The 20,092-nt window shown below is 41.6% G+C and overlaps 1 protein-coding gene across 2 annotated transcripts in view; it reads right to left on the bottom strand.

The window, feature by feature from the left end:
- Nucleotides 1-732: 732 nt before the first annotated feature.
- exd3 (exonuclease 3'-5' domain containing 3) overlaps nt 733-20,092 on the bottom strand; it is a 39,568-nt gene continuing 20,208 nt past the window's right edge. For both annotated transcript variants that reach the window (XM_056404055.1, XM_056404054.1), the window contains exons 20-21: nt 2,299-2,365; nt 733-2,061 (exon numbers count right to left, since the gene is read on the bottom strand). In XM_056404055.1, coding sequence (XP_056260030.1) covers nt 1,679-2,061; nt 2,299-2,365 — 450 coding nt within the window. In that variant the 3' untranslated portion in view covers nt 733-1,678. The remainder of the gene's footprint in view (nt 2,062-2,298; nt 2,366-20,092) is intronic.

Genomic DNA, 20,092 nt, shown 5'->3' with positions numbered 1-20,092 from the left:
TTTTACATCTGCAGCCTCAATGTGGTAACTCACTAAATGTTATACAAGGTTATTAAAAAAAAGCATCAAAATTAGTCGAGAGGAAATGTTTCCATTGTCTAGTGTCAGTGAATCATCCTGAACTTCAAACCTCTGACTTCCTACTGCAGCCATTGTGATTCACTGAATAAACACATGTACCTCAGTGATTCACAGTATGACCTGTCTTTGGGAGCAACTGTGGCTTTTTTGATGCAAGTTAAGTGATCAATAAAACAAAGTGCACATCTGGCTTTGGTGAAGGCTTCTTATCTTTTATGAGCGTAAAAAGATTCAAACTCAGCACTGTAGTTTCAACGAAATGCATACTCTGTACAGAAAACACCAGAAAATCTTTAATTGTCGAATTTTCCACACACGATGTCTTAAAACCCTTTTGGGCAATCCAATTTTCTGCAATCACACAAATCTAATGTGGGATTTGTTAGCAGAGGGGAGGAGAGTTAGAAAGGAAGGTATGAGAAAATATGAAGGGATTCAGGCGGTTTATGTGTTGGGTTACTCTGTGACCCGTCTGCTCTGGAGCCTCGGGGCAGGAAACCCCCACACTGTTAGTGTTACACCTGACAGACATCAGTGAAGCTTAAATGATCTCATCAATCTGTCCGCTCTTAGTCCTCTACCAATGCTCTGCGAATTCTGAACCATATCAAAAGATAAAAACACCTGGAAAGGATTATGACTTTTCACGGATTAATAAATGAAATGAAAACTCTGTTTATTAACACATATTCAGCTTCTGCCTAAATAATTAAAAATTATATACATGTAATCACAGAGAATGGAAGTATACAGTATAACAGACAAGTAAAAAGTACAAGAACTGAGTCCTGTCATCATTTAACCGTAGTTTTTAGGTCAAAACAATTAAAAAAAGTTTTCATCAAATAGAATATAATAGAAGCTGCTGAATGAACAAACTTAAGACCAATGCAGATACTGTACATACTTAGTGTGATTTATAGTTTGGAGATAAAATTCCCTAAAGAGTTAAAGTGTTTTTGAGGAATTAACACATTACAACTCAAATTATCTCAATACAAACCACAAATCACCATAAATGTGCAGGGGTTTGACAATGAACATAAACAACAACAAAAAATTACAAAGTCAAGACGTGAGCAGGACTTGTCTTTGGTTCATTGAAATTAAAATGAGTTTTTAACTCTTTAAAACACAATAGATTTAAAACCGTTGAAAATAGATAGATTGGAAATGAAGTTTGGGATGACAGAATCATTCATCCATATTCACTGCAGCTTTATTTTTTTTATATGACTGTCAAGTTTTAATATCTGCTGGGTAACAGGAGGTCTGACTACCAAGGGCAGTAAGTTGATTTATTAACTCACCTAATTTTTATCAAAATGATTTGTTTTTTCAAGTGATACAAATTTTGTATCACTTGATACAAATTTTGTATCACTTGAAGTTGCTGTTGAAACTCACTAGTAATGTCAGCCTAAATTTACAATCTTTACGCCTTATCGTTTTATCAAGTCAATTAGAAAAGTAAAAAATAGAACCGCTGTTATGTATGCGGCAGTTAACTTGGATTTCATGACAGCTGGGTGCTACATGTGTGAAACATTAGTCTGGATGTTTTTTGGTTTGGTAAACTGCAGGAGCTTTACATCAGTCAGTTTTGCTGCCCTGCTTTAACGAGTGCTGCAGCTGATTCACTGTCCTCGTCTGTTATGTGTAAGACCTCCTGAAACATGGAGAGGACACGGCCAAAGTGAGAGCCTTCCCAGAACACCTTGCCACATCTGGTACAGACATAGAAGAGCGGTATCCTCTGCAGGAGGGTAGGGGGCACGGTGTGGAGCTGTATGGGCGCACCCCCGGGAAAGGTCAGGGTGTCAGGGTCCAGCCCTGAAAGGGAGGCCCAGCGACACTGAAGGGCATACCTGGGGAGTTCAGGGGTCATGCTGGAGGTCAAGATGTCACCAAGCTTCTCCTCTTCCTGTTGATGGGACCTCTGTTGTGTGTGGTCACTGTTGTCCTGGTCCTGTAGAAATCCTACAGGCAAAACACAACAATTGTATGACTTGTTAAAAAGTCAAAAGGATGTGAGATTAGCCATAGCAAAGTCAAAACTACCTGAGCAAAAGCGCTGCAGACACATTAACAGCTGGAGTAATGGCATGAAGATACATCCTCCTGTATTCTATTCAGCACCATAAGGAGTCCAGTAACAATAAACCCTCTCCCATCTTACAGAGTGAGTTTCCATGTAGGCAGAGGTGTAAGACTGACCTTTCTGTTTGAGCATCCTGACCATGTCCTCTCTGGGCACCGCCACATACTGATCACTGTTACACGCCTGGACAAACACATGAAAATAGTCATCAGCAGCAGGATTAAGGAAATGTCGAAATGAAAATGAATTTTGAAAAATGTCTTGAGAAGGAAAAACTGTATTTTTTTTTCAAGTTGGCCTTCAGGAGTTTTCCTAATAATGTAGTCACATGGTTTGTAACCAATTACTGGTACATGTGCAGATTTACATCTTGCAAGGAAAAAACAAACACATTCATTTAAAGTTGTATAATTCTATCATGACCAAGAACTATTTCCATCGCCAAGACAATTTAATAAATAGAGTTAAGGTGTTAAAACCAAACTTTTTTATAATATGTTTTTATAATCTTTTATTTTCTAAACTACATGACTCTAATGACGCTGTGGTAACTATAGTGACCAAAGTTAACCTGTTCAAGACAAAAAGTGTCAGACCTGCGTTAAGACCTGGTCTAAAGCGGGATCGCAGAGCCTAGTAACTTGTGTTGACCCATTCACACTGCAGGCAAACAGACATTTTTCCCCCGGTTGTTGCTTTGGTGTTAAAGGGCCTAAGTGTTACAGAAAGAGCAGATCACTGTGTGAGTTTGTGTGTGTAGAGACAGCGTTTACGCCTCAGTAACGTTCACATGTCCATGCCATGCTATCCTTCTCCACAGTAAAGGTCTCCCTGGTGGGGACATTAGTGACCTCGTGTTTACCGGCCCCCAACATGCACACACACACTCGTCTGTAAGCCATCTTGACAGCATGTCAGTGCTAAAAGCCTTGTCAACACACCTGAGCTCCACCCAGCAAAAAGCATTCCACTTAGAGGTGGGCTATAAATCAAACCAAGGCTCGCGGACCTCACAAAAGCTTCAAGCTCACTTAAAGCCAGTTTGTCTCTCTTTACTTGGCAAAAGTTTGATTTTTCAGACTGCAAATCAGTAGCATGCACCCAGCCAATGCAAAATGATGTCCTCTCTTCTGTGTGCACATGCAGAGCGGTGTTTGCCTCTGTGGTAACTGAGGTCAGAATAGGAGAAAGCGGCTAGACAGTGGAGGTGTGGGAATAGCAGAGGTGTCATCTCCTGTCTTGTCTGTGGGAATAAAGCTCATCTCTACCTCAGTACATTTTGTATTCTACCTTAAACACACACACACACACACACACACACACACACACACACACACACACACACACACACATGCTAACATGCATACACCACATAGACAAAACACATTACAATTTACACAAGTTACACTACACTGCGCATAAACCATATGCATACAAATGCTCACAGCGCATACACATGGCTCACACATACGAGCGTGGCGGCAGCCAGGAAAACAGACCCAGTTATTTGCTCAGCTCAAAGTTTCCCAGAGTTGAGCAAGCCAGAACCTGCTCTGAACTCTCAAGGCTAAGCCACGGACGGGCAGGCACACACGCACATCGCCTCACACACACGCAACCTGGATGGAAATAATTCAATCTGTAATTAATCAAAACACAGTGAGTTACAAATGCAAAGATCTAGCAGAGATCTATTAAAGAAAGTGTAATGGTGAAAAATTTAGAAATTACAGTACGAAAAATGTCTCAGTGATGTAACACAGATCATAATGATATTAACAAATTTAGATATAAAACAGATTTGCTTTAAGTGCATTAATGGTTTGCATGGAAATGGACGTGACAAAATGAGCTTGGTCAAAGTGGTAAGAAATTATATTTAAATGAACACAGATGGTAGCGCTGTGCCTTCATTTAAGACTGGAAACTCGGTTGGATCGGATGATTTTGGTGACATTTTCTCTGTTTTTGGCTGACTGCAGGACATGAAGACTTGATTTTTCCACATCACCACTTAAGTACCAGAGTTTTCAGACATGCAGTTGTCAGAGTGCATGCGAAGCACAAAGGCATACAGGTGCCTTCTCTGCAGGTCCCGCACATCTAGCAACATGGAAAGCATTAGAGTGAAAGTGCTGTCAAACCAATTCAATTGTGGAACATTTCCACAGGCAGAATATCATGTTTGTGATCATCAAGAAACACAGCACATGGCTTCAGTCACCGCAATCTGTGCAGGTTGATCAGCTGGGCTTTTTATAGAAATGATGCCTGCAATCGGTCCACACTGTCATGTTATTGATTGTATGTTTAACATGTATCCTGCGGATGCATGTTCCCTCTAACTGCAACTCATAAGCTTCTCCATATTTGCAACCATTACAAATTATATTTCAATAATAGCTTTAATGTGGAGTTTTCACCAAATTTCTTCTTGCAATGTAAGGCAACAGAAGAGTCTTAAGATCAAAATGCCACCAAAGATTAAATCAGCAAACAAATAACACATTATTTTTTATTCCTATTTAACCCTACATAAGTTTTAGGCAGTTGCTACATTGCTGCATTTTCTTACTCTGCCTGTCCTTTGTTCTTTCTGTGTTTTTCAGGGAACCTCCTGCATTCTCACACTCCGTGTGGCCGTGCCAGAGAAAGAATGCTCCTTGCCGTGACAACAAAGGCTATCTAAAGTGTGATACTGTGTTTCAAAGGATGGGAGGTGGTGGAAAAAAGAGGAGAGAAAGGGGGATAGTAGAGAGGAGGTAGGAAAGAGAGGGAGGAGGGGGGTGGGAGATTTTTCCCTAATGTTCTCAAACACACACACACACACACACACACACACACGCATATACACGCACGCTCACAGTGCAATGGCTCTGTAGGCAGCTCCCATGGGAAAATCCTAGACCAATCTCAAAAGGCGGTGCTTTAAGGGCCGATGCAGATCACATGGTTAGAGCAGCCAATTGGGCACTGGTGATTTGATTCAAATTGTGGTAAGTCAGGTAAGGGGCAGCGTGGGAACTGGAGAGAAGAAGAGCAAGAGGGAAGCAACAACTGCATCATCTTTTCCCTTTGAAAATGTCTCAATGTGAATATCAAGTCCGAGTTAAGGTTAAAAATACTTAATTCCACCGTCCAAGGTTCCTGTGGTCTAAGACATATACACAGTATATAAGAAAATAACAGATTTTTTCGAGAAGCTACAGTATCCCTTCCAAGGAGAGAAAAATAAAACATACAACACCAGAGATTGATTGTTTGCTCCCATCATCCCATATAAACGGGACGTTCTGCCATCTTTGATTCCCTGTCATTCTGTTGGGGAGATATAAATTTTTGTTACCACTGTGAAATGATGTAGTTCCATTGTAAGTGGGATGGCATGCTGAGCTGGAAAAAGCAGCCTCATGTTACCAAATGATGAGTAAAGAGAGGCTAACAGGCTGCAAGCGCTGACTTTTTTCTCTGCTTTCCCACACAGCCCGTAGGTCATTCTAGGTAAATCTGATCGCCTTCCAACAGCGATAGACAATCTCATCCATGATTTTCACTGACGGATGCAAACCCAATGCAAAAAGTGAATTTTAATGGAGGGGAGAAAGGACTGGGAACATCTTACTTCTTTTAGTTTCTCTCCCACTGAAAAAAAACTGACATCATTTCACTGTTAATCATTAAATCAAGTTGTTATCTTTGCGTGGAAAATAAAGCCTGCATGCCAGTCATCAGAAATGGTTGGTGGGGTGAGAGCGGGTCATGAAATTTTAACTGAATCGTCATTTCTCTTAACTAATAAAACCGTTTCTGAAAGATAGAAATGAATTATAAATCCTTCCTCTCTCTTTGCCAGAGTCCCTTCACTCTGCTAGAGCTGAAAATCAATCATTTTTACTATGCTGTACCTCAGAGTTGGTAGAAGACTTTGTAATTTAATTTAATTAAGGTAATTGCTACCACTCTCCCCATGTAGAAAAATAAATGGTAAGATGATGGTACATGGGTAAATTATTTAGTTAATTCAGATGGGCTGTCAGATGCCTCTCAAAAAGTCAGACTACCTAAAAATGATATTGTATGTATAATGTAGTGGACACAGAAAGGACTCCACAAAAAAGCACTGGAAAATACAATTATTAGGTTACGGGTTCCAGTTTTAAAATAGAGATTTGTCTTAGCAAAAAACACATATTAAGTCATTAAGTCAACAGATGGGGAGTACAATATGATTAACGCTGGTTTAAAAAAAAAAAAAAAAAAGGACTAGGCATCTCTACAGCCAGATAAAAACTCTTTTATAGCCGTCTTATTATATTATTATTCTTGTACTTCATATGCAATGTTTGTAGTTTGGTAGAGCCCTGTCAAAATTAATTCTTGCTGTATATGCTGTATCTTAACACCTTGAGCAGGGGTCAGTTTTCTGCTGCAGCAGGACCGTGAGGGAAATACTGCGGTGACCTACTAAATGTACTTTCCCACAGTATCCTGAGGGTCTGGCTAGTGTCTCAGCCCAGCAGTCTGAGGTAATTACCAGCTCTGTTAACTAACCACTACCACCTGACAGCAACCTGAACTTGGACCACAGCAGAGCCTGTCTGGGCTTGACATCACACACACCTTCCTCTGACTCACCTCACTCGCACACATGTACAAACATATGCACTCACACATACCGCAAAGGCATGCAGAGGATGTAAAAACTCACATGCATCTCTCTCTCTCTCTCACACACACACACGCAAACACACACACACACACACACACACACACACACACACACACACACACACACACACACACGCGCACACGCACACACGCACACGCACACACACACACACACACACACACACACACCCTTACCTGACTAACGTTGCACCCACTCATTTCACCTGCATGACACACAAATTATGGAAGTCATTATTTCCTCCATGATTTTCCATTGGATCCAAATTCTCCAGTTGTGTTTTGAAAGTGAAAGCTTTCTGGTGCATATATGCTGCATAAACATACGGCTGTTGGTGTGCATGAAGAAGAGATTACAAATCCAGTGAACATATTTGCAAATCAGCCAAGACAGATGTTCTGTGTTTTCTACTGTATATTAAGTTGCTTTATTTTTTTTCCATTACTGTTTGATTGCTTGTTGTGCTCCACTCAATTCTCCAGGGGTTGAAGGGGTGTGACCCCGTTCACCAGCATCCATTTCTTTTTGGCAACGATTTCCATGAATAACATCCTCTCTAAGCTCTAAGTTTTGACCTTTTTCTTTGAACAAGCAGATTAAAAGTTCAAACCTCTTTCTTGCGCTATTTTTTTAATTAAGCAGCCTTTTACCCAGTAGAAACCTATTAACACTTTAATTGTTGATCATTCAAATCATTAAGTGGCCTAAATATATGAAATGCAGCATCTACTTCTCTTGTTCATTTTTATGGTATTTACTTTTTTCTTTTTTTTTTAATAAAAGGTGTCAGATTATTTATGTTTATCTAAGCCATTGTACAGACAAATCTCTGCATATACAAATAACTAAAAACCCAAAATGTGACAATATATTCCAGTTACTGCATTACATTTGCATTAAAGTTGATGACTGATTGTTATACGTAGGTAATGAATGGAAAATGCACTATACTGATTTAATGTGAATGTGGAGTTGTATCAGATTATCCGTAGCAACACAAGATGAGGCTGCTTATTGCTGTCCTTCAGAATATGTAGAGAAACTTTTCTGATTTCATATATTGCTTGTTTTCCCTCCCTCTTCCTTATTCTCTTCAATTCTTGCTCAAGCTCTTTTCGTTTCTTTCTCTTGTCAAATTTGTTTTCCATTTTGGACCATTTTCTCACCCTCCGCTAGGTCTCAAAATTTCTGCCTTTTCTTCCCTCCCTCCTTTGCTCCCTCAGTCCCTCTTTATTGGAGCTCACTAAAATGGGTAATGAAGAAGATAATAGTCTAGAGTCTAGCAGATAACAGTCTAGCCGTCACACAAATAGCACTAATGCTTTCCTTTGGCTTGGCACAGTCAGTTCATTCTGTTTTTTTACCCACTCAACCTTCAACCTCAACCTCCATCTCTCCCTCTCTCCAGTTGAACCTATGTCTTCTCTCTTGTTCTATGTCTTGCTCTACCCCCTTCCAGTGTTCCCCTCAGCCTCCCTCTCTCCGGTTTTCTCTCACCTCTAACCTCTTTCTTTCTTTCAATCTCCAAGTACTCTTTTTTTCTCTCTCTCTCTCTCTTCAGACGCCAGATAGCTGGGGCTGGTCTAAGCCAAACAGCTCAGGAAAACAACGTGCTGAAAAGGTCCGTTGACAATGCTGTTCATTGGGCAATGGGTTTTGAAGAGGGATAAAAAACAGCTAATCTAAAAAACATAAAAAGCCGGATTAAACCACCAGCCAGCATCTATTGATACGTATGTTGCATTTTTTATGGGTTGAAATTAACAACCAGACTAAACAAGTTTGAGGGACAATGTGATGAGCGGCACATTCAACATTTGCCCTTTTGTGTTTTTCAGGTGTAGTACTGGTAAATTCCTATGTCAGTGTTGGGTTATCACAACTGAAAGGTGTTCTGTGACAGAAAATTCATCTGCAACAATTTTGACAATCGATTAATCATTTGTATTTTGGGAACCTAAACTGCATACTTTTGGGTTTTTGTTAAACAAACAGTGTGTTTAAGAAATTATGATGGGATTATTAAATTAAAAAAAATAAATAAATAAAATTTTCTGACATTTCGTAGATGACAAGATTAATTGGTAAAACTAGAAATTACGACCTTGTGGTTGTATGCCTCTGCCAACTAGTCAAGTTGCAGGAAATGGTCACAATCTCCTCATCCTGAGTTACAACATTGAATAATGTCCAGATGTATTTTTGCAGAACATTACGATTTCACAGTTAAGTTGACCTTTGACTGTTTGGATATAAAATGTCATCACTTCATCATTTTATTCTATTGGATATTTGTGTTAAGTTGTGTCATGATTAGAGTATGACTTCTTGAGATATGGAAAAGAAACTTGTTTTGTGAGGTCACAGTGACCTTTGACCATCAAATTCTAATCAATTCAACCTTGAGTCCAAGTGGATGTTTTTGCCAGATGAAATTAAATTCTCGCCAGGTGTTCCTGATAAATCGCGTTCACAAGAATGAAACGGACAGGTCAAGTCACAGTGATCTTGACCTTTAACCCTTGACCACAAAATTCTAATCAGTTCATCCTTGATTCCAATTGAACTTTTGCACCAGATGTAATGAAATTCCCTTCGGGTGTTCCTGATATCGCGTTCAAACGAAAGGGAGGTGACCTTGACCTTTAATCTTTAACCAACAAAATATAATCACATTATCCTTGAGTCCAAGTGAATATTTGTGCCAAATTTGAAGATATTCCCTCAAGGCATTACTGAGATATGGCATTAACGACAATGGGATGGACGGACAATCCGAAAACACAATGCCTCTGCTGGCATGAAAGCATAATGAGAAAGCAATGAGAAGATAAAACAATAATGAAAATAATCATTAGTTTTAGCCCTAATCCTTTAAAAACTTGTCATGGATTCTGGATCTCTTTAAGAATCCTAGATGTGTTGCTTCTCTCGTCAGTGTATTGTAATGAAATAGAGAGCCAAAGTGAAACTGCTACAATTCCAAAAGTAAGAAAATTTCATTCAAACATTCAACATTTGGAGTAGAGACACAAAAGACAAGAAATGCAGCTTTATAACATAACTTTGTATTTAGTGGGTATATAGAGCAGTTCACTGCACTTGTCTAGACTGAATGGGTAGATGTTTTTGGACAGAAGAGACTGAAGCTAAAAAGATTTTGGAAAGTTGACATTGGAAAAAAAATGTTGGTGGAATCATGTGTTCTGCATGTGTGCAGTGCTGAAAAGTTTAACTTATAACATGATGAAGGGTTGAAATTACTAAAAAAAAAAAAAAAAAAAAAAAAAACACTGAACAAAACCCTTTCAATATAAAAAGTTAAGCATACTCTGGTTTGACCCCTGAGAAATCCCAAATACGGCTTGCTTGTAGTTTTATACATGGAACGAAATAGTACTGGATCATTATCACAACCATTAAGAAGGTTCAACTAAGATAAAACTCCATGTGCCCAGCTGCATAAGGTTGGGGACACCCTGGGATCCTGCTCTACCCATTTCCTTTTGGAAAACACAATAGTTGAGGAGACAAATGGTGGGTTTTGGGGTGCTGTCATAAGTGCAATAAAGACAAGTGGCTCTCTCACATATACAGCAACTGTCTGTTAACATTTGTCTTTTTGACACAGATTTGGTGCTCCAAATGTTTGTCTCTGCAGGGTGACGTTTACACACGCTTACACACTAAACGGTCTAAATATGCTAATTTTTCCCATGCCTTCACTGCACTCATTCAACCCCATGTTACGACATCCACAGCTTTCCTCGACATGCGCTAACAGTTCTCAAACTGTCACTACACCCACACACAGCCCAAACAGAAATTCCACCCACCCAACCTAAATGCATGAACCTGAACTACATCTGCTCACACAGACACACACACACAGACACAGACCCGTCATGGGAGAGCCACCGGCAGATTCCTTTGCTCAACGTTTATCGCTGCTGGCGCATATTTCACCCTTAAGCCCCCCTCTTCACCTCTTCTCTTATTTTTCCTTGTTTCTCATCTCTTCCTGATGTAGAGGCACGCAGGCATGCAGGGAATGTTATTGTAATGCAGAGTGAATCATCTAGGACTGTAAATATTGACAGTAGTGGCTGCTGCTGGTCAGATCTGTTCTCTCCTGAAGAACTGTGAGAGAAAGGAGAGGAAGTGACCCTCCCACACGGCTTTTTGACAGACAAGCTGTCAGTGTCGGGGTGGCATACCTGCTAATAATTTTATACATGTCCACTGGTTTGAAAGTTCAATGCCTGCTTAACCAGATGTGGGAGTTCCTTAGCAACAAACACATGGTAGTGGATCGTGCACTGTCACAACGTGATTTAAGAAAATACCACAAAGTGAGACGATGGTGAAAATGACCAAGGTGTAGACCTCATCTTTCACAGCCTGCTCAAGGCGGGAATGGTGTGCCTTTATTCCACCTCGCTGTTCTGTACAAAAGGTGCAGACACGGAATGGGGGCGGGGGCATTGATATTCTGCCCTTATGCCAGCAGCAGAAGTTGTCACAGAGCCAAAATGACATCTGTGTAAAAGGGAGAGCGGGACAGATGCCGATGCCGTTACGTTACACATCATGTCTCTGATACAGGGATGCCAGGATGCTATCTAAAATCACGTACCAGGGAGGCATTATGAAGAGTCTCCTTAACGACAATGTCTCTATGTAAAAGGGGCTATTGTTTCAAACACTGGTGATTTCTCTTGCTATTTGATTTCAGTGTCCCAGCAGTGAACTTAGTAAGTCTAACCTCATTCCATTCTTTGTACTTCAGTCCAGTTCGAGTTCTTTTACAGTTTTGGTTTGTCTCAAAGTTTTTTCAACCTCATCTGCCGCATTGTTGTGGGAAACCAGAACATCTCATATATTTCAACAAGCACCTTTGTTTTGGTTTTCTTCTCTCTTTTCTCATGACTTCACTGGTAGAAAGTCTGGCAAATTCTGCAACTTGCAGCATATTCAGACCAGGCCAGATTCATATGGGATATGGCACTTAAACAGGATCCCAGGGAAACAAATATGGTCTCTCATTTTGGTTCAATCAGATGGATAAGTCAGCAGACTGAGTGAAATAATTTGATCCCTTTGTGTGGGCTTTTACTGCATTATCCTGTACATAACACTCAGAAACAGCAACACAACAACAGCCTAAGCAGAATTTTGTGCAATTCATAAATTCTGCACCCGTGTAGCCACAAGCTTCCGTGTGATGTGAATTTGGTCATCTTCCCATTCTTTCCGTGTATACACAGTATACAAGGGATAGGGAATAAAGAGAAGAAGAAGTGACAGGTCATAATGATAGCAGGCTACAGTATATATACTTTCACACTTTTCGTCCGTCACCATGTTAGTCAATTGAAACTACTGCTTACACAGTCACTATATGTGTGTACTGCGTGGTTTTGAATTTGGTATTGAGAAACATCGAATTTCAAATTTTATTGGTACTGGTATGATGATATCCCTAGGGCACACCTAAAAAGCTGGTTCTCAGCTCAGAACAAAAGTCAATAAGCAGTGTTAAGATGTGATTTTACTGGGACCAAAAATGACCAACTGACCCATGAGACAATGGAGTGAGATGCTGTGCAAGATAGTAACATCATTACTGCTTCGAACTGTTATCAAACTCAGACCACTGCTGAGCTGCTGGAGCTACACAGACACATACATCTCATCACAGTGGACAGGCTATGAGAGGGTGAGATGAAGGCGAATAAAAGAGGGAAAGGGCTTAGGGTTAAGTGGCAGTAATGATGCAGGATAAGGCATCTATACGTGTCTGGGTGTCTATGTCTGTCTGTGTGTGTGTGTGTGTGTGTGTGTGTGTGTGTGTGTGTGTGTGTGGGAGAGAGAGAGTTCAAACTCACTTCAAAGTGCCTCTGGGAGCCTTGTTCATGTCAACAGGAGACACAGGAGAGGAACACAACATTAGAAAAGCAGAGAGGTGGAGGGGGAGGTAAAAAAAAAAGGAGGGGGGGTTGGGGTGGTGGGGGTAAAAAAGGAAGCAGTACACGATGCTTAACAAAGGCTGAAGGGAAAGAGAGAACTGAGGTGGAGGAGGGTAAAGGAGGGTTAAGGAGAAGTGGGTCGGAGGTGAGAGGTTGGGGTATTCGGACAGAGGAGGGGAGGGGACTCACGGTGAAGGGGTTCACCTCTAGTGTGAATGCAATGAGGTAAAACCAAAAGAAAGGACGATGGAGAGAGTTCCTGTGTCATACACCCTCTTTAATTCCACCCTTCCTTCCCTCCCTCCCCTCCTCTGTCCCCTTCCCTCCCTCCACCGCTGCTCCCTCTCTGCGACCGGCCCCAGCAAATTCCCTAGGGCCAGGGGCAGTCCCCTTTCAGTCTCCAGTGACACAGTAATTAGAAGTGTGGGAACTGAATCCGTCCCTCTTTCTGAGCCCCGCACTCCCACCCGCACCCCTCCCCTCTCTTGCTCCCTCCTTTCGCTGCATGCCCCCCCACCCCCTAACCTCAAACCAGCTCCCGGCCCCAGCCCTTCCCCTGCACTTCCTTTGCCACCTCTCCTTTTGTACCCCACCTCTGTTCTTGATCTCAGGAAGTGGCATCTACCCTTAGAAAGAAGTCTCACATGGCACAGGGCAGACATGTGTTGATATCTAGGGTTAATGTTGATCTTATATTAAAATCAAAGTATCGGCAAGGCTGAATCATCCATATCTAATATGATACATAACTTCAAATACATACAATTGATGTTTTTCAGACACAATTTTAAGGATGCTGAAGACATGACGTCACCTACTGGCAGATTCAATTAAAAAATCATGTCTATTGAAAACCCATCCTGGCTAAATCCTCACAGGCCACCTGTGATGTTCATGGGATCTACACATCACACACACTCACACACATACGCACACACTCAACCCCATACCCTTAATTCACCCCCCTCCACTCCACTCCACTCCACTCCACCCCACCCCACCCCACCCCATCCCACCTCACCCCCGCCTCCTCTACAGCCACAGAGTCCCCTATCTCTTCGAACAGAGCAACGCTGTCTCTCCCGCTCTCTGTCAAGCCCACCACCACCACCACCCCAACCCCCATTCGCTATCTCCGCGGCGATAACCATGGGAACAGCAGCACTGTGGGAACGGGCCACCAGTTGACCAAAATAGACAGCAGGAAAATGGAGGGAAAGAAAGAAAGAAAGGGCTCCCTGCGTCCAAGGAGGCCTGTGTGTATGTGTGTGTGTGTATGTGTGTGTGTGTGTGTGTGTGTGTGTGTGTGTGTATGTGTGTGTGTGTAGGAGGTCCATGGGATCATCCAGATAGACAGGTACTCAGGCACTCCAGTCACCTCTGGTTTCCACCGGCAACAAAGAGGGACGCTGGGTGGCTTGAGTTGCTACATTAATTCATTAATGGATATGCAGCTTTGGTTTGAGTTGGTGGGACATGCTCAAAGCTGTCCTTCTCACATACACACACACACACACACACACACACACACACACACACACACACACACCACACACTTTTAACAGTCCTACACTTACTAGATAGCAGTGTTCCACACAAAAAGACTACACCCTCAACCACAAACACCCACACCCAAACTGCGCTCTAATACTACACTATCACACACCCAGTCACACCCACAACCACGCACCTCTAAAAGCTCACATGCAAACACAAGAGCTCAGACTGAAAGTTTGCACAAGTTCAGGAATCAGATGACTGGAATGGTTGGCATTCAAAAACTTAAGAGTAGTGGTGAAAAGACTACTTAATACAAATTTCAAGCGCTGATGCAGCAAAATTTAAGCACTACAATGCTCTTTAATAAAAACAAATATTGACTGTAATACGTCACAATATTATATTAGCTCTCTGCCTTTTTTAGAAAAAAACATGTTCATCATGATACATTTATTTTTGCAATTGGTTCAGTATTCGTCTCTTTTTTAAACTTTGTTAAATGAATTATGGTTATTATTGCCATTTTATTATCTGTATTTAGCAACACGCTGATTTTTTATTTTGCGCATACATACTGATGAGCCACTGGTCATATAAAATGGATATCAGAGAGTCCTTCCACTGAGCACATCACAACTTGAATACACACTTAGATAAATACATACATACGGACACTCTTGTCAGACTTTACGTCATGAGTTAAAATGCTGGGATACGGTTCCTATGAGAAACATTATATGCTGGTTTTCCTTGGCCTTAAATAGGAGGAGGGAGGAAATGAGGAAAGACGGGAGTTGCGCATCATAGTCATGTTTTTTTTTTTTTTTTTTTACCTACTGCGGGTCTGATTTTCCATTCCATTTATATCCCGCATGTCTCTCAGTAGCCGAGTCTTGGCCTCTACTCTCATTTTATCTCCCTGTATCTCTCCCCCAAACTTAGACTGAATCACAGAGAAACACTATTTATGCCCGATTTCTCCTCCTTCCTTTTACCTCTTCCATCATTTGTTGGTACTGATCCCTTACACTGAACCAGCCTCCTATCTATTTCAGTAATGCTCATTTCTTTTCCTTCTTTCCCTATTATGTTGCTTTTTGTGTTTGTCATATGTCTTATCTGTACTCCTTGATCCATTCTCTTCTTTCCAATTTCTATCAATCTATCTACCCTCTCTATCTATCTACACTGCCCCTCCCTTTTGCTCTTTCAGGCTTTTCCCAGGCCAAGCAGCCTGACCTCTCCAGCTTTCTACCTCTTTGCTCCCTGGGGCTGGAGTGGGGGGTGTCTGCCTGTGACCATTCCCAACTTTCACTTTAATCTGACTCTGTGGGTAACAGAGAAGGAGAGAACAAAACAGATAAAATGTGTGTGTGTGCCTGCCAAGCCTGGAGCTCCCAAAGCAAACAGACTTCTAACCTCCTGATAGCATCACATCACGCAAACTGCAGGCTTTGGGAAGAACCACTGCAAGACATAGTTTAAGGTTTTAAGGCTGAGCTGGTCTCACATTCCCAAGAAATTCACATGTACATACAAGCAGCGAACATGACCACAGATCAGACATTTGAAGAATGTTCACAGAATGTGCAGACCTTCACTTAGAACATAAACTGTGAAAACACGCAGTTAAAATGATGCCATTCACACTTTTCCATACGACAGAAAAAAAACATGCATGCATGTACACACACAAAGTACAGTGGTGTAGTTCACAAACCAGAGACTATGTGGGGGGTTACCATCTATTATCTCTGTCTCCGTGAGGTTTAAATTTAATTGTTGACACAACTCATTCTCGGAAACCCCACACACACATACACAACATCACAAATACACAACTTGACACACACACACCCACACACACACACACACAAAGTTGCCCTAACACACAGCGTGCACATACACAGGGGTGTCGGAAAAGCAAAAACAACTCATCCCACAATGGATGGGGTTATTGTAGTAAAGATATATAGGTCAGTGGTTCCCAGTCTTGCTGATTTTCTGTCTTATCTGCTGCATTAACCACATTCACATGACACTGAAAGTGTAAATCAGTTGTTTGTTGGTGGCTAAAACTTGTAGGGCTCTGGTTCCTGTGCACCAGGATTTAGATCAGGATCTGAGCTTCTTTTTAAATGTCTTTGTCTTGATTAGTTTACAGTTGTACAAATGATACAATTCTACAAAACTGAGAGTCGTGGAGCATCCACCTTTTTTTTTTCTTTTAAATCTTTACAGCACCAAAACTATAAACAGGAGACAGGAAAACACATACAACAAAAGAATTTCAATACCCCTACTCTTGTGTGACTCTAAGCACAGACAACAGACCACACACATTCATCATGCAGAGAGACAGCAATCATGAGCTGAAAGGTAGCTAAAATTATGCAGTCTGTAACCTAACATTACCAAAACACAGCAGGGAAGGATAATATGATTTGCTGCCTAGAACTCCTTCATGCCATAAGGGATGTTGTTATTGTAAGCATAAACCTGGGATGCCTAACTCTTCTTCGCAAATACTGTCAAATGTCTACCAGAGCATATGCTGGTGTCATGAACATGGGAAAAACTAACCACTAACACAACCATAAAGTTTTAGCTAATATTTTTCTGCCGTCTTGGGTGCTATGATGCAGTTTGGGTGTGTAGTTAAACTGGAATAAAAACCTACAAAGTTCATAGTAAATTTAGAAGAATGACGATCACATGGTGATAAGCAGTCTTGAATCAAACAGTAAACAGACAACTGGCAAGATTGACTTGTTTGCCTTAACAAAAACTCATGTACCCCTCATATTCTTGGCTTAAACTTACAATCAAGTTATTCTACCTCCTGCAAGTCACGACAATCAGATCGCAATATTAAAAAAACTCTGAAAATAGAAGGTTAAATAAAAAAAAAGAGGTTTCACCTGAAAGGCATAATTTCTAATATGACATGTGAGCAAGGATGGCTGCCTCAAAAGTATGACTGCATGAGGAAGAGTTACCCGAGCTACTTAAGTGGGCCCTTGTGCCAGAGTTGTGATATGAACAACCCTAAACCTCTCAGCGATTTCTCGCTGGCAGGTATTAGCATCGCTGACATCCAAGTTCTCATTCAAGTTGTGTGCAGCGCAGGCAGAGTGGGCTCGGATGGTTTGCTACATTGCACTGAGTGTTGAGTGTGGGAGAATGATGTATGATTCACTAAGCTGCAAAGACCGAAGATCACATTTCACTATTGCAAGGGAAACCATTATACCATGACCACAGACACAAAGACAGTCATACCAGCAGTATCTGGGAGAGGAAAACACAATTGTTAGGAGTGGTTCTCACAACAGTTTTGAAATGTTACCTACTTGATTTCCATTTTATTGATGGAAGCAAAATTTGTGGATAACCTAAAGGTGAATCTAGACAACATATTTGGATGTGACATACACAGTTTAATCCAGTTGCTCAGAAATATTTTCAAATTTCTACACAATACAATTTTGACCTACTTTTGCAACTGGTTTCATATAGTTAAGCTCTCGGCTTGCCCCAATTATGTTTTTAGCCTGACTTATGGACCTAAAAAAAATGCAAAAACCTTCAATTGATACAACAAAGTGAACAACAATGCACTTTTAATGGCGAAATATCTTCTTTCTGTCTGGTACTGTTGTCATTAGCTGACCCAAGCTTTGTTATTATACTGCAAAGAATTCTGCCTCCCATAGGAGAGTATTTAGAAGCAGAGGGCAATCACTCAAAGTAGCACAGTCTGGCTGTGTAGCTACTGTGCTCTGCAAAACATGAGAAACTTCCTCTTTCTGTGTGTGTGTTTGAGAGGAAGGCATCAGTAAGTGGTTCCCTCTCCCTGAGCGGCAGGGGAAAGTAGACCCTCTCGAGTGCCTCTCGGCTTCCCCACCTCCCCCATGAGCCAATAACGCAGACAGACAGAGAGTGAGAGAGAGAGAGAGAGAGAGAGAGACACACACACACACACACACACACATTCATGCACTCTCACATACACACACACACACTCAGACACACAGTGTGGTTTCTCCTCTGGAGGGGAACATAAACAGGGCTGTCTGTCTGCGAGCGGAGAGCTAGTTCTCATGACATCACCACCCAGCAGGAATGCTCTGCTCTGCCCCGTCAAAACCCCTCCACCGGCCAGCAAATCGCACACACTCATACACAAGAACACATGTTGAATGATTTATGCACGTCCACATTTTCACAGGATAATGTACCATATACACAACATGCACCCAAATGGCATTTTGAGCTATTTTCTCTCCTCTGGCATTTTCTTACATTGCAATTGTTTTTTTTCATTTCTCACTGCTCACAGACATCCTCTTCCTCTGCATTTCCTCCCATATCTTTATCACGCTTGTTTTGCTTATTCTTCCCCATAATTTAATAATTTCTCATCCTGTCATATCTGTATTGACTGTGCTGTCTGCAGTGTCAGACCACACGTAGACCACAGGAACAGAGAGTAAGCATGAGGGAGACATTAGCCTGACCCCAGTATAACTACCTATAGGAGAAAATAGAGTATGAAGCTATGTAGCCTATGAGAAAATTTGTTTGTGTGTGTGTGTGTGTGTGTGTGTGTGTGTGTGTGTGTGTGGGTGTGGGGGACATGGGAAATTACGCACTACTTCATTGTATTGGTGTTTGGAGGAAAAGCCCTATTGAAGCTCTCCCTCCTTCCTTCTCACCTCTCTTCCTCCCTCCTCCTTTTTCCATCCCTCCATCACTTCCTCCATTATCTTTTTCCCTCTAGCCATCTCCCTCCATCTCCTCTCGCTATTCTCCCCTTCTTATGCCACCTTCTTGCTTCCCTCTGTCCATGTCAACCTGTCACTGTCATGTTCTCTTGCAATTTCTCTCCCTTCTCTTTTTCCTCCTCTCAGTTTCTCTCAGGCTTTTGGGGAAAGCAGGGGCAGGAAGCAGCTTGGCTCTCAGACAATGGAACACATCAAAAAGCAGCACCAGCCTCACCAACTTCACACAAACACACACACAACTTCTGTCACACACACACACACACACACACACACACACACACACACACACACAAACAGAGCAAGACAAACAGGACATTCCAGCTGCCGGCTGCACCGGATTCCTCGCCTTGGCTAATCTGAAACGGAGAGTGAGACTGGGAGTGGAGCGGAGCAGGGAGGCAGGGTGAGAACAGTGGGTGAGGGAGCGAAGGGGAGATGGAGAGTGAGAGGGCCACGCAAAGGGTGAGAAGGAGAAACAGATACAGAGAAGGATTGAAAGACAGAAATGTTGGGGAGCAAAAGGGGGGGAACTGGAAAGAGGGGATTAGAGAAGGTGACTCACAGCTGAGGACTTTTTAAACAATAATGTGTTACTGTAGCATGCATATTTGCATACAATTGTATCCTCGTGTATGTCTAAGAGGGCATGCGTTAATTGTGTTATGCATACAAATTAAGTTATGCACATGATATAATAAAGTGAGTACCTGCCAACGGACAGCAGATGGAAAATAGCCAGTTGCTTAATCTCTTCTTTTTGTTTGACATTAACATTGTTTTGTAAAAGGACCCTGACAAATATATTTGATGTTTAAATTTCTATCAGAGATTTAAAAATAAATATGTGCTTAAATTAAATCATACCTTCCCCATCTACTTCTCCCAGGAGGGAGTGTATTTGATGGAACAAATGTGTTGGCTTGCACATACGACCAAGAAAACAGGAAGAAAGCAAACAGTGAGCAGC

This window comes from Seriola aureovittata, chromosome 18 (genome assembly GCF_021018895.1).
Source record: "Seriola aureovittata isolate HTS-2021-v1 ecotype China chromosome 18, ASM2101889v1, whole genome shotgun sequence".
NCBI lineage: Eukaryota > Metazoa > Chordata > Actinopteri > Carangiformes > Carangidae > Seriola > Seriola aureovittata.
Note: the sequence above shows the minus strand (reverse complement) of the source record. Positions and strands in the feature narration are given on the sequence as shown.